Source organism: Trachypithecus francoisi, unplaced genomic scaffold (assembly GCF_009764315.1).
Source record: "Trachypithecus francoisi isolate TF-2019V2 unplaced genomic scaffold, Tfra_2.0 Lachesis_group11, whole genome shotgun sequence".
NCBI lineage: Eukaryota > Metazoa > Chordata > Mammalia > Primates > Cercopithecidae > Trachypithecus > Trachypithecus francoisi.
The window spans coordinates 31,802,726-31,817,262 of record NW_022681456.1 but is presented as its reverse complement, the minus strand read 5'-3'; the positions used below and the strand labels follow the sequence as shown (position 1 = coordinate 31,817,262).

General features: G+C 39.8%; 1 protein-coding gene across 3 annotated transcripts; it reads left to right on the top strand.

Annotated features, from left to right (window-relative positions):
- The first annotated feature begins 1,687 nt into the window (after nt 1-1,687).
- Nucleotides 1,688-14,394, top strand: SPIC (Spi-C transcription factor). Of its 3 annotated transcripts, none has more exons than XM_033220905.1 (6): nt 1,688-1,930; nt 3,289-3,334; nt 3,995-4,088; nt 5,854-5,918; nt 8,919-9,027; nt 12,400-14,394. In XM_033220905.1, the coding sequence occupies exons 2-6, from the start codon at nt 3,332-3,334 to the stop codon at nt 12,825-12,827; spliced, it is 699 nt and encodes a 232-aa protein (XP_033076796.1). In that variant the 5' UTR covers nt 1,688-1,930; nt 3,289-3,331; the 3' UTR covers nt 12,828-14,394. The 3 variants fall into 3 exon arrangements, with proteins under 3 accessions (XP_033076796.1, XP_033076795.1, XP_033076794.1); XM_033220904.1 differs by having other exon boundaries at nt 1,690-1,930; nt 3,250-3,334; nt 5,806-5,918; nt 12,400-13,052; XM_033220903.1 differs by having other exon boundaries at nt 1,691-1,930; nt 5,806-5,918; nt 12,400-13,052.
- Nucleotides 14,395-14,537: the final 143 nt, after the last annotated feature.

Sequence of the window (14,537 nt, the reverse complement as noted above, 5' to 3'; positions counted from 1 at the left end):
CTCTTCCCGCTTTTTTCCTGTGTCTTGAATGCCAAACTCATTTCCATCCCAGGCTCTTCGCACCTGCTGTTTCCTCTGCCAGGAGGTGCTCCTCCAAATATTTGCATCTCTGCTTTTTGTTTTGGTTACTCCTTCATTTTTTTGAGACAGGGTGGGGAGGCAGGGCTTGGGGGTTTCACTGTGCTGTCCAGGCTGGTCTCGAACTCCTGGCCTCAAGCCATCCTCCTGCGTAGCTTCTTAGTGGGGATATAGGCAGCAGACACCCTGCCCGCCTGCTCACTCTTAAGTCTTCTTGGGTTTCAGCTCACACCAGTTTCCTCCTCAGAGATTTTTCTTGGCTATTCGCACACTCTCTTCATAATCTTTCTCTTTTGTATTGTTGTTTTTGACACTTCTTACGTAACACTTTTCCAATGTGTATATTTTTTTAAAATCATTTTTTCTCATAAGGATCTGTTCAGGGCTGTAGCTCCTGGACATGGGGCAGTGCCCAGAAGAGTGAAGAGCTCAGTAAAATGTTAAACGAATGAACCAAATAAGGTGGCTTGAAAAGGGTGTAGACTGGTATAGATTAAAAACAAATCAACATTAGTGATTACCGTTTTATACTTGTTATTATAAGATCTACATATCAGAAGAAGGGCTGTGTGTTTACATTTGCATAACAAATTGGCTCAAAGAAGTAATTGGTGCAAAACAATAGTCCCATATCAAAGGTGAGGTCAGGCTCCACAATGTAAAATTGAAATTACTGGCAGCTTTGATCGCAGACCCTCTTCACTCTCCCCACCCACAAGGTTTACAAAAAATTCTTAGGTGGTTTTCCCCCTGGCCAAAAGGTGACAGCTATTAAAATGGCAGGTTTCAGGTTAGCCAAGTGAGAGGCAGACATATGTTTCAGGGCACAGGAAGGTTATTTCCACCGTGTACAAGTGGATGCTGCTTTGGACACTGATGGACAGGTAACACAAAATGGGTGAATCTGCAGGGGGATGAACTGGGAAGAAAGTATTACAGGTGGAGGGAGCGTTCTCATAATTTCCATCAGAGCCACCCCAAATAAACCTTCAAGCCAAGTAAGAGAATGGGACCTGCATTAGGAATGCAGCAGCCTCAGGTATGTCCAACCACATGGCCACCCATAAGCTTCTCCTAACCATTTTGGAGCCCCTACTGAATTTAGGTGTGGAGGAAAGCAAGAGCATGGATTCCATGCTCTTGTGCCACTCAAGTGAGTGGCAAGATATAAGGCTAAGGTTCAAGAGCCTTGAATGTCAGGGCAAGGGCCCTAAGCCTTTAATCTCCCTAAGTCAGGCGATCAGTGAATGGCAGTGTAAGTAAAGGGGTTTAGGAGGAAAGATGATTTGGAGAGTCCAGAGTGAAGGCTGTTGACAGTTCAGGCAAGAAAGAGAGTATAGAATCCAGAATTGGGAGAGAAGTAATATGCATTAAAAAAAAAAAAAAAAAAAAAAAAAAGAAGGGTGGGCCTGAGTTGCATGGGTTAGAAGTTTCCAGTGGGGCTATGCAATCTGAAGAGCTACACCCTAAGTTGGGCGGGGTTTCATGGGGTTTGTTCTAATGCTTTTTTGCTTTTTGGCTGATGGGGTGCAAACTACTATGTGCCTCTTCAAAATAATAGCCCCTGGTGTCTACTGGTGGTATCATGAAATAGAAATTGTGAAGGCACTGTATCTTTTAAAAAAAATCCCCTTTTGAAGAACTTCCTTAAAAACAGCTATTTAATGCAACTCTGCCAGTGTGTTCTTGATGGTTGTGTCTTAACAATTCTAATTTTAAAAAATTATTACTATTTTTTTCGTCAGAGCCATCACACTGGAAAATAATTTTTTATTTTCACGATAGCCTACCGTTGAATTTACCATTCTGATATTAATGAAACATCTCTATAAAGGGTTGAAGTGTCTTCCCGGTAAGTTCTCAGCTTATGTTTTTCTAAATATCTTCTAATCACTGTTCATTTTTTCCTTTGGCCTAATGAGTGTTTCTCATTGTCTGCGTGTTCAGATGCAAGAAATATTAAGCAATCGTAGTAATCAATAATGTTTTCGAGCTTTTTCGTCCCTTTAGATTTGCTACTTTTAATAGTTGTGATAGTCTTGTGAAGCATTTTAGTCAAAGAGAACATGTTCATTTTTAAGCATTTAATTCAAAATACAACATTCAGTGCTTCTGCACTTTTGAGTCAAAGCAAGTAGTTGAAAATCATTGACATGACTTTTAAAAAATATGTACTACTGATAATATTCACTAAAGACCATGAGCCAAAGAGTGATTTCTGGATTTTCTTCTATTTTCTTTTAACTGACATGATGTAGTGATTTCAAAGAGCCAAATAGAATTTTGATGTTTAACATGTTATGTTGATATATGATGGATATGTATAATATTGGCATTAGATTACATCATCTCATTTTATTATTCAGCATTAAACACTAAAGAGTAAACACATTGTGTTTGCAGGAAAAATACTAAGAAGATAAACACTTATATAAAAAGCATCGCTGGGTTTACTTAATGGAATGATAAACAATTTTGGACCCACCATAGTTCTTTTTATTATGTGGGTTGGTTTTTGTTTGTTCCTTGTGTTGGTCTATAGAATGTATAGTTAAAAGCATTTAATTGTGGGTCTGTGTGATAATTGTTTATCTAAAGTAAAATCAGAATTACTTAGAGATAAGAAAGTAAATAACAAAATTCTAGACCAGTTTTCTTAACCTAGGATTCAAACAAGTTCAAGATAGTCTTCATATACTAAATTTTGTTTGCAATTTAAGCCCAATTTTCATGGGAGGAAAAGGATGGCTTTTGCCAGATTCTCAGAAGGCAATATAACAGCAAAGAAAGGTTTAAAAAAAGTCCTACTTTTATAAGGCTATGCTAAGGTATAAAGGATTTTGATTTTCAGAATTTTAGAATATTTAAAGTAATTTTGAAATACTTACATATACTTTTGAGTTATTTCCACTTTCTTTTATCAATCAAACAGCTTAGATAATTAACTATAAAGCTATTTTAATATTTAAAACATTTTGTAATCATGGAAAAGCAAAAAGAAGTGTCTGTAGAAAATTTTGTAGAAAAAACTTTGTACTCATCAAAGAGAATTCAGGAGGTACTCTTGGTTTATGTAAGATATTTTCAGAAAATATCTTTGAGCAAGATCTTATTCAGAATAAAATTAGAGACTGCATTTAATTTTGCTTTTTAAATATTAAATTTTTTCAGGATTGTCAACTTATTTTATTTTGTTTTATTTTCTTCAAGCAACAACCGCTAAGGAACAGAATTGTCAATTCATTAATGAAATATGGTAAGCTGACATTTTAAAATTTTCTTTACTCTGTCCACAGAGGATGTCTACAGCATAATAATTAAATTTTTTTTCTTTACTCTCCCTTCATTTTAAAAGTAAAATATGTCAATCATATTAATAAGGATATGAAATAGTTTGCAAAGCAATTCAATTTTAGGTCTTGGAGACATACTTTGGAAAATAAGAGCATTTCACTTTTAAAGAACAATTCACAGATTCTGTTCCATTGAAGATATTTCCTTGATCCTTTTTTTTCTAAATCACTCTCCTCTGCTCTACAACTCCTTGCTAAAATTTTGCAATAATCTTAAATACTATACTACAGAATGAATACCATTCTCTAAATACTATACTATCATGGAGTGGGTTTCAACTGTGATTGATTTTGTGCCTCAGGGTTCATTTGGTGATGTCAGAAACATTTTTGATGGTCACAACTGTGAAGGTGCTACTGGCAACCAGTGAGTAGAGGCCAGGGAAGCTGTTGAACATCATACAATGCATAGGCAGCCCCCTGACAACAGAGACGGCCAGCACCAAATGTCCATAGTGTCAAGATTGAGAAACCCTCCTTTAGACTAAATACTATTTTAAATCAGGGAGATTAAGTTTAATTGGTAATTCTAAAACTCCAGAATTCTATCATTGTTCCAATAGACGTGTGTTGAACAAGACAAGCTGGGTCAAGCATTTGAGGATGCTTTTGAGGTTCTGAGGCAACATTCAACTGGAGATCTTCAGTACTCGCCAGGTAAAGATAAGTCATTTACCCTCTTCTGCTAGTACATCAAATGGCTTGTTGATCACATACACATATAAGAATAATGATCAGCTGACCAGGTGTGGTGGCTCACGTCTGTAATCCCAGCACTTTGGGAGGCCAAGGTGGGCAGATCGCTTAAGACCAGGAGTTCAAGACCTGCCTGGCCAACATGGCGAAACCCTGTCTTTACTAAAAATACAAAAATTAGCCAGGCGCGGTGGCAGGCGCCTGTAATCCCAGCTACTCTGGAGGCTGAGGCTTAAGAATTGCTGAACCCGAGAGGCAGAAGCTTCAGTAAGCCGAGATGGCGCCACTGTATTCCAGAATAATGATCAGAACAGAGAAGACCTTTTTTTTTCATTTTTTTCTTTTTTTTTTTTTTTTTGAGATGGAGTCTTGCTCTGTCACCCAGGCAGGAGTGCAGTGGCATGATCTAGGCCCACTGCAAGCTCCACCTCCTGGATTCAGGCCATTCTCCTGCCTCAGCCTCCCAAGTAGCTGGGACTACAGGCACCCGGCTAATTTTTTCTGTTTTTGGTAGAGACGGGGTTTCACCGTGTTAGCCAGGATCTCGATCTCCTGACCTCGTGATCCGTCCATCTCGGCCTCCCAAAGTGCTGGGATTACAGGCGTGAGCCACCGCGCCCGGCGACCTTTTTTTCTTTAATTAATTTATTTATTTTTGTAGAGAGAGAGTCTTACTATGTTGCCCAGGCCGGTCTGGAACTTCTGGACTCAAAAACGAGAAGATCATTTTCACTTATACCTGAAGCATCCAGGATTAATTCTAGCAAAGGCAAAATATGTCCAGGAGTATCTAGCCTAAATAAAACTAAAGTCTCACATATAAAAATGCAGAGAAAATAGAGGATGACATTCCACACAGGAATACAAAGATATATAATTATCTGCTATAGAAATATCTGGTTGACATTTATTTATCTAATAGACAGTTCATTTTAACTATTCATGAAAGGCTTTTAAATTGTTATAATAAATTCCACCCACCCAACAAGATATATTCTACCTGGAAGAATAAGTATTTTTAAACTTCCTCACCCATTATCCTATGGACTATGTAGTCTAAATAGAATGCAAATATGTTGTGTATTAAGTTTACATAGGGTATTACAGAGTGTTCCAAGATAACAGAAATCACGTGGGCTGGGCACGGTGGCTCACACATGTAATTCCAGCACTTTGGGAGGCCGAGCTGGGTGGTCACTCGAGCCCAGGAGTTCAAGACCAGCCTGGGCAACATGGCAAAACCCTGTCTCTACAAAAAATACAAAAATTAGCGAAGTGTGGTGGTGTGTGCCTGGAGTCCCAGCTACTTGGGAGGCTGAGGTGGGAGAATCACTTGAGGCTGGGAGGCACAGGCTGCAGTGAACCAAGATAATACGGCTGCACTGCAGCCTGGGTAACAGAGAGAGACCCTGTCTTAAAAAAAAAAAAGAAAGAAAGAAAGAAAAGAAATCATGAGGTCTCAGCCGGCAAGGAGCATGTTCTCCAAATGGGATATGTGTAACAGTATCCATAATAGCAGCATAATGAGATAAACACCACAGGAGAAGTGCAAAGTGGTAAGAAAACAGATGAGAGCAATTGCATCTGTAAGTGCATATATGTAAACACACACACACACACATATATGCACAAATACAAACTTTGACTTTTTTAGTTTCTTTCTCTGATTTAAAATTAGATTACAAAAATTACCTGGCTTTAATCAACCATCGTCCTCATGTCAAAGGAAATTCCAGCTGCTATGGAGTGTTGCCTACAGAGGAGCCTGTCTATAATTGGAGAACGGTAATTGTAAGTATCAGACCATCTGTTAGTAACAGTCGAATATCTTATTCTTGCCAGGCTTCCATTTCACATACACTGTCTGAAACCCAGCTTAAAGATAGCAAGACTATGAAAATGGTTTCTTCTTTCTTTCTTTCTTTTTTTTTTTTTTTTTTGAGATGGAGTCTGGCTCTGTCACCCAGGCTGGGGTTCAGTGGCTCATTTTCAGCTCACTGCAACCTCCGACTCCTGGGTTCAAGCGATTCTCCTACCTCAGCCTCCCAAGTAGCTGGGGTTACAGGCATGCACCACAACGCCCAGTTAACTTCTGTATTTTTAGCGGAGACAGGATTTCCACATATTGGTCAGGATGGCTTCAAACTCTTGACTTCAGGTGATCCACCCACCTTAGCCTCCCAAAGTGCTAGGATTACAGGTGTGAGCCACTGTGCTCTGCCTGAAAATGCTTTTAAAGGACCGTCAGCTGTAGTCTGAACTTGACAGTCAACATGGATGATCATATGCTGTTAGGAAGGAAGTGACCCTTCATCATTGCTCTGTTTAGCCTCAGACTGGTTTGAATGACTTCTGTAAAAAGGAGGTGTTTTCAGGATGTTCACATCAATTGCTTCTCCTTAGTCCATCTGGGAAATTGCAAAAAAGTTTCCCGTAAAAGCCACAGGGCAAAGGTCCAAACTGCCCCTGCACTGGCTTTACCTATAGTCTTGTATTAGCCTGCTCTGTTTTCCTTCTCAAACTTAGTGTTATCTGCATGTATTGGACCAATTCATTTATATTTTATTAATAGCAGCACCTGCAAAGGGAAACGTCCTGCTATCTCCACATTCATGTATTATTTTCGTTTTCTTCACACATCCATTTTATCAAGCAGTCTTCATGGGATAAGGTATAAATGTGAATTTATATTCTTTTTTTTATTTTTCTTCTGTCACTACCTTCAATCATGCCATGTCAAATGTCCTTTTTCTGTTTCTATAAATTGTTCCCTTGGGGCCTCTTCACAAGACATTTTATTTTAAGAGAGTACTTCGGGCTGGGTGCAGTAGCTCAAGCCTGTAATCCCAAAGCTTTGGGAGGCTGAGGAGGAAGGATCACTTGAGCCCAAGAGTTTGAGACCAGCCTGAGCAATAGAGGAAGACCCTGTCTCAAAAATAAAAAAAATTTAAATAAAAATTTTAATTAGAGAGTGCTTTGGTTCCAGCTTAACCTCTTCCACCTCCACTTAGGATTGCCAGGTAAAATGAAAGATGCCCAATATTTTTATTTACTAAATCTGGCAGCCCTACTTCTTTCTACTTCAGCTCCCATTTTCTAGCATGCACCTCACAGCCTCTTATCCCTGGGGACTCCTTGCCTGCTGGTCAGTCTTCTTGACTGGGCTGTGGAAAGACAGCTCAAGCCCAGCCCCTTCCCGGTGTTTAACCCTTGGAAACCCACATATCCTTGCCATATGTAAATGGTAGGAGCTTGGGCTGCTTCTTCCTGTCCCCTTTCTTTATTCTGCCTTCCCTTGCCTATCATCTTTCTTTCTCTCTCCCTCCTTCCTTCCTTCCTTCCTTCCTTGTTCCTTCCTTCCTTCCTTCCTTCCTTCCTTCCTTCCTTCCTTCCTTCCTTCCTTCCTTCCTTCCTTCCTTCCTTTCTTTCTTTCTTTCTTTCTTTCTTTCCTTCCTTCCTTCTTTTCCGACAGGGTATTGTTCTCTCATTTAGGTTGGAGTGCAGTGGTACCATTGTAACTTACCCGAAGCCTCAAACTCCTGGGGTCAAGAGATCCCCAGGAGGTCCTGCCTCAGCTTCCTAAGTAGCTGGGACTATAGGCATGTGCCACCACGCCTGGGTAGTTTTTACATTTAAATTTTTTGCTCTGTTGCCCGGGCTGTAGTGCAATGGCACCATCTTGGCTCACTGCAACCTCTGCCTGCTGGGTTCAAGCAATTCTCCTGCCTCAGCCTCCCAAGTAGGTGGGATTACAGGTGCACACCACCAGCCACGGCTAATTATTAGTATCATTATTTTTTTTTGAGACATAGTTTCACTGTTGTCACCCAGGCTGGAGTGCAATGGTTTGATCTTGGCTCACTGCAACCTCCGCCTCCCAGGTTCAAGCGATTCTCCTGCCTCAGCCTCCCTAGTAGCTAGCTGGGATTATAGGTGCCTGCCACCATGCCCAGCTAATTTTTGTATTTTTAGTAGAGACGGGATTTCACCATGTTGCCCAGGCTGGTCTCAAACTCCTGACCTCAGGCGATCCACCCACCTCGGCCTCCCAAAGTGTTGGGATTACAAGAGTGAGCCACTGAGCACCCAGCCATTTTTTTTTTTTTTTTTGTACTTTTATTAGAGACGGGGTTTCCCCATGTTGGCCAGGCTGGTCTTGAACTCTTGACTTCAGGTGATCCACCCGCCTCAGCCTCCCAAAGTGCTAGGACTACAGGCATGAACCACTGCACCTGGCCTAATTTTAAAAATTTTTGTAGAGGTGGGGCCTCTCTGAGTTGCCCAGGCTGGTCTTGAACTCCTGGGCTCAAGTAATTCTCCTGCCTTGGCTTCCCAAATTGTTGAGATTACAGGCCTGAGTCACCGTGCTTGGTCCTTTCTTGTCTTATAAAATTTTTATTGTTTTCATTACTTAATTTATTTTATCTTCCTAGCTGCCTACTGACATCTCTCTTATCTCGCCTTGCCTACACGGGCATCCAGCACAGGAACGGAAGCCCATCTTCCCTTTCTGCTGCTACCACCAGCTTTAAGCAATCCCTTCTTTCTTGTAGGGAGGGTAGGACGTGACACGACGCACAAAGCCAAAGATTACCCTCTGTCCCCTGGTCCTCTCCTTATGTGGGTTTGATGCTAGTGCTGCCCTGGGAGCTATCTGGCTGCAGTTGGGGGTAATTCCTTTAACAACCTGGGAGAGGCTTAGCCTCTTTTTCCCCTAGCTTTTGACTTCAGCCTATAATAGGGGGCCACAGGGAAAGTCTCACTTAACATCGTGCTACATTATTTATATAGAACAGTGCTGCGGACTTCTATTTTGAAGGAAATATTCATCAATCTCTGCAGAACATAACTGAAAACCAGCTGGTACAACCCACTGTTCTCCAGCAAAAGGGGGGAAAAGGTACGTTGATCCATCATTCATTATATAGGTAAAAGAACCAGATCTTCCTCATAGCCACTTTAAAGGGAATTTATAACTGAGTTTGGAATTGTATATGCAAAATATTCTCTTATCACAATTGAGAGTAATTTAACTCTGACTTCTTGAACCAGTCCAGGCCATTCATCTTGGATGAGACGTCATGTTTTTTTTTGAGACAGAGTCTCACTCTGTTGTCCAGGCTGGGTCTGAAACTCCTGGATTCAAGCCATCTGAAATGCTAGGATTACAGGTGTGAGCCACCACACCCAGCCTCCTATTTTTACACTTTTTAATTTTTATTTATTTTTCACTTTTTGAACTTATTTTTTTAAAAATGGAGACACAAACACACACATTAGCCTAGGCGTAACAGTGTCAGGATTGTCACTGTCACTGTCTTCCACCTCCACATCTTGTTCCACTGGAACGTCTTCAGGGACAATAACACATGGAGCTGTCATCTCCTATGACAACAGTGCCCTGTGGAAGACCTGCTGAAGCACTTGCCTGAGGCTGTTTCACAGTTAACTTTTTATTTTTTAATTTTCATTTTATTATTTATTGATTGTTTTACAGTTAACTTTAAAAGAAAATTAACTAGAAGGAGTACAATCCAAAATAATGATAAAATGTATACATAGTAGATACTAGGTGATAGGAATTTTTCAGCTCCACTATCATCCTTTTTTTTTTTTTTTTCTTGTTGCCCAGGCTGGAGTGCAGTGACATGATCTCAGTTCACTGTAGCTTCTGCCTCCCTGGCTCAAGCAGTTCTCCTGCCTCAGCCTCCCGAGTAGCTGGGATTACAGGCACCCACCACCATGCCCGGCCCATTTTTTGCATTTTTAGTAGAGACAGAGTTTTGCCATGTTGGCCAGGCTGGTCTCGAACCTCTGGCCTCAGGTGATCCAGCCTTCCAAAGTGCTGGGAGTATAGGCATGAGCCACCATGCCTGGCCAAATAATTTTTTTAAAATGTGATTCAGGCAGCCCCCCTGAACCAATACATTTTATTTATTTATTTTTATTTTTATTTATTCATTTATTTATTTTTTTTATTTTTTTGAGACAGAATCTAGCTCTTTTTATTTTTAAAAATAAAAGTATTATAATACTCATGGTAAAAGACTCAAACTAAAGCACAAAGTGAAAGTAAAAGTTCCAGTGTATTTTACATATTTTTAGAAAAGCTTTTCTTTTTTATTTTTCACATGTACAAGTATATGCATATCCTTTGAAATTACAAAGGAGATTATATTCTTGCATTTTTTCCTGTAAATAATATATCTTAAGAAAATTCTGGGCACGGAGGCTCACGCCTGTAATCCCAGCACTTTGGGAGGCCAAGGTAGACGGATCTCTTGAGGTCAGGAGTTCGAGATCAGCCTGGCCAACGTGGCGAAACTCTGTCTCTACAAAAAATACAAAAAATTTAGCCGGGCATGGTGGTGGGTGCCTGTAATCCCAGCTACTGGGGAAGCTGAGGTGAGAGGATCACTTGAGTCCAGGAGGTTGAGGTTGCAGTGAGCCAAGATCAAGTCACTGCGCTACAGCCTAAGTGACAGAGTGAGACTTGAACTCAAAAAAAAAAAAAAAATTAATTAATTAATAAAAATAAAAATAAATAAATAAATAGATAAAATATATAGCTGAGGGAGTCTTTCTGAACTGCTTCTGGTTCAAGGAGGCTACCTGATTCACTTTAAAAAAAAATTATAGGCCGGGCATGGTAGCTCATGCCTGTAATCTCAGCACTTTGGGAGACCGAAGTGGGCAGATTACTTGAGGTCAGGAGTTGAGAGGCAGAAGAATCGCTTGAACCCAGGAGACAGACGTTGCAGTGAGCTAAGATTGCGCCACTGCACTCCAGCCTGGGTGACAGAGCGAGACTCCGTCTCAAAAATAAATAAATGAATAAAATCTAAACATTAAAAATATATGGAAAACTTTAAAAGATGATGATCCATTACGACTGACTTGATCACTGAATGAGAGGCAGAGAGTTTTGTTTAAGCTGTGACTTTAATTCATGATGTGTTTTTTGGTAAGTCCCTTTTTTCATTTCTCAATTCATAAACTCAAGATAATATAATATAAAAGATAATCTTTGTAAAAATGTTTGAGGTCTTTGGATGAGTGATAAATGCATCATGCAAAAGTATTATTCCCCAGAGACTGTTTAAAGCGTTTGGGAATCCACTAGTATACCTCCTCAAGGGAAAACAGAATTTGGCTGCAGATTTTTAGCTACTGATAGATCTGGCAGAGCACAGTATTTACAGACTAACTCAGAAGTCACAAAATGGGCTGTCACTTTTCTCATGAGCTGTTATGCAAAAGAAATCCTATCAACTGAACAAAACCCACACAGATTCTCTCAATGTCCTGCCTAGTTATTTTGAAATATAAATGGCCATGTTCCTAAAAAGATAAAACTTCTAGTGGTACCATTTTATTTCACAACAATGAGAAATATCACAGTGTCCATTGCATTGTTAAATAAATAAAGTGATATAAAAACATTTTTGGCATTTCCATTTGAGTTTTTCTTTTTTATTTTTCAAGTAATTGTGCAGACCCAGAGTTAGCATTCTTACCTAGGTCTTTGGTATTAATTTTCTTAATATTACCTTATATTTGCATTCTATTTTGCATTTTACAAAGTGCCTTTACATCCCTTAACTCATTTGAATAAAGCCCCTTCAAATGACTTGCTTTTTGGAAATGGCTTTTTGAGGCTTCTCTTCAAAACCGCTAAACTTTGTGGGCCATTTTGCTCAATATTGTTCTGTAGAAAGTTTTGTTTTGTTTTGTTTTGCTTTGTTTTGTTTTGTTTTGTTTTGTTATTTGAGACAGAGTCTCAGTCTGTTGCCCAGGCTGGAGTACAGTGGCTCACTGCAACCTCATTCTCAAGTGATTCTCCTGGGTTCAAGCGATTCTCCTGCCTCAGCCTCCCAGGCGCGTGCCACCACGCCTGGCTAATTTTTGTATTTTTAGTGGAGACGGGGTTTCACCATATTGGCTGGGCTGGTGAACTCCTGACCTCAAGGGATCCGCCCTCCTCGGCCTCCCAGAGTGCTGGGATTACAGGCGTGAGCCACCGCGCCCGGCCGGACAGCATTCTTAACCTCTCCAACAAAGAAAGATCCAGTTGAAACTTCAGTAGGCCAAATAGATCCTTGACCTTCGAGTCCCAAAAAATGATGCCATTATGCATTCGTAAGGGCAGTGAGTAGGAGAAAAACCAGTCTCTATGCAGCTTTTAATTCGGTAGTTGCTGAACAAACCCTTCCTGAGGATGTTCTTGGTGTACAGCCACGGTGGAGTTTGACCTTGTTTGCCTTCATTTTAGGCAGGAAGAAGCTGCGACTGTTTGAATACCTTCACGAATCCCTGTGTAATCCAGAGATGGCATCTTGTATTCAGTGGGTAGATAAAACCAAAGGCATCTTTCAGTTTGTATCAAAAAACAAAGAAAAACTTGCCGAGCTTTGGGGGAAAAGAAAAGGCAACAGGAAGACCATGACTTACCAGAAAATGGCCAGGGCGCTGAGAAATTATGGAAGAAGTGGGGAAATTACCAAAATCCGGAGGAAGCTTACTTACCAGTTCAGTGAGGCCATTCTCCAAAGACTCTCTCCATCCTATTTCCTGGGGAAAGAGATCTTCTACTCACAATGTGTTCAACCTGACCAAGAATATCTCAGTTTAAATAACTGGAATGCAAATTATAATTATACATATGCCAATTACCATGAGCTAAATCACCATGATTGCTAAATATACTCTCATATTTCATGGTTTACTGGCATCGGAAATCCCTACAAATTTTAAGGATTTCTCCCTCTGTCTCTTTTTTCCCTCCTCTGAAGAAATTTAGAATTTTTCTCTTAAAGCAAATACTAAAGAGAAAAAAATTAACTTTATTGTTGCTTTTATCAAAGAGCATGTGATCTATACTAACTTGTTGGGAAATTCTACCAATGAAAAAACTTTTTTATAATACTTTGTGAAGATTCAATGAACAACTTTATTGTTTCAAATGATCAAGCCCATTTGAAAGTATAGACTAAATGTCCTTGCTCTGCTCTTACTATTCTCTCTCTTTTAAAATTTTTATTTTTTTATTTTTTTTATTTTTTAAAGAGGTCTCAGCCAAGATAATTTTTTACTTTTATGGATTTAGGAGTACAAGTGCAGTTTTGTTGCTTTGATATATTGCATAGTGGTGAAGTATATTGCGTAGCAACCTCATCACCAGAATAGTGAACATTGTACCCAATAGGTAGGATTTCATCCCTCATACCCGTGCCATCCTCCCACCTTTTGGAGCCTCCTGTGTCTATTACTCCATTCTGTATGTCCATTGCTAAGCTCCCAACTTACCCACTTTATTTTATTTTAAAAATTTTTTCTTTTTCTGCATGCTTCAGTGGTTGCAAAGTCTTTTTCTTTTTTCTTTTTTTCGTTTCCTTTCACAGACGATGACAGCTTTTTCTGTTTGTTTGTTTGTTTGTTTGTTTGTTTTTGGCTGCTGACTCCCAAGCACAATACTAACAGTGACTTATATTGTTAATTTTTGTAAGAGGCAGACCCTACCTCCGAAGCTCTTTGATTTGTCTTTTCCCACTTCAATAAGCTGGTCTAAATTCTTGCTATCTTCTATACAACCACTTTCTTCTAGATTAACAGTGCCAGTACAGATGATTTGACTTATATATTGATTTCAGCATTTTCTTGTCATGTACATCAGGTAAGGAAATTCACTCTTGTATCTCTGATGGATTTACAAAAAATCATTTACAAAAAAATGACTGCATATGATAAAGCCTTTGTGCCAAAATGGGTTCATGGCTTTAAAAACATCCCTAGAAATGTCTATTTAGGTTCCTTAGCATTTTTTTCTTTCCTTCTCTTTTAATCTTACCCATTTTTACAACTTAAAGCTTTTTTTTTTTTTTTTTGAGACAGGGTTTCACTCTGTCACCCACACTCAAGTGCAAGTGACACAAACATGGTTGAATCCCAGCTAATTTTTTTTTTTTTTTTTTTTTTGTAGAGACCGTTTTGTCATCTTGCCCAGGCTGGTCTCTAACTCCCGAGCTCAGGCGATCTGCCCAACTTGGCCTTCAAAAGTGCTGGGATTACAGGTGTGAGCCACCGAGCTGGCCCCAAAACTTTTTTAATGTTTAAATTTTACTATTATGCTAAGGAGGAGTTATCCATTTTTTAATTGCCTTTTTTCTTCCTTATCAGGAAGGGGTAAGGAAGAAGACTTGATCAGCAGAAAGCAGGTCTTTTTTTTTTTTTTTTTTTTTTTTTTGAGGCGGAGTCTCGCTCTGTCGCCCAGGCTGGAGTGCAGTGGCCGGATCTCAGCTCACTGCAAGCTCCGCCTCCCGGGTTACGCCATTCTCCTGCCTCAGCCTCCCGAGTAGCTGGGACTACAGGCGCCCGCCACCTCGCCGGCTAGTTTTTGTATTTTTAGTAGAG

Excerpts from the sequence above, each read along its gene's own strand:
- SPIC (XM_033220904.1), top strand. Across the intron at positions 5,919-8,918 it reads ATAATTGGAGAACGGTAATT|AACAGTGCTGCGGACTTCTA; the intron begins GTAAGTATCAGA and ends TTATTTATATAG. Across the intron at positions 9,028-12,399 it reads CCAGCAAAAGGGGGGAAAAG|GCAGGAAGAAGCTGCGACTG; the intron begins GTACGTTGATCC and ends CCTTCATTTTAG.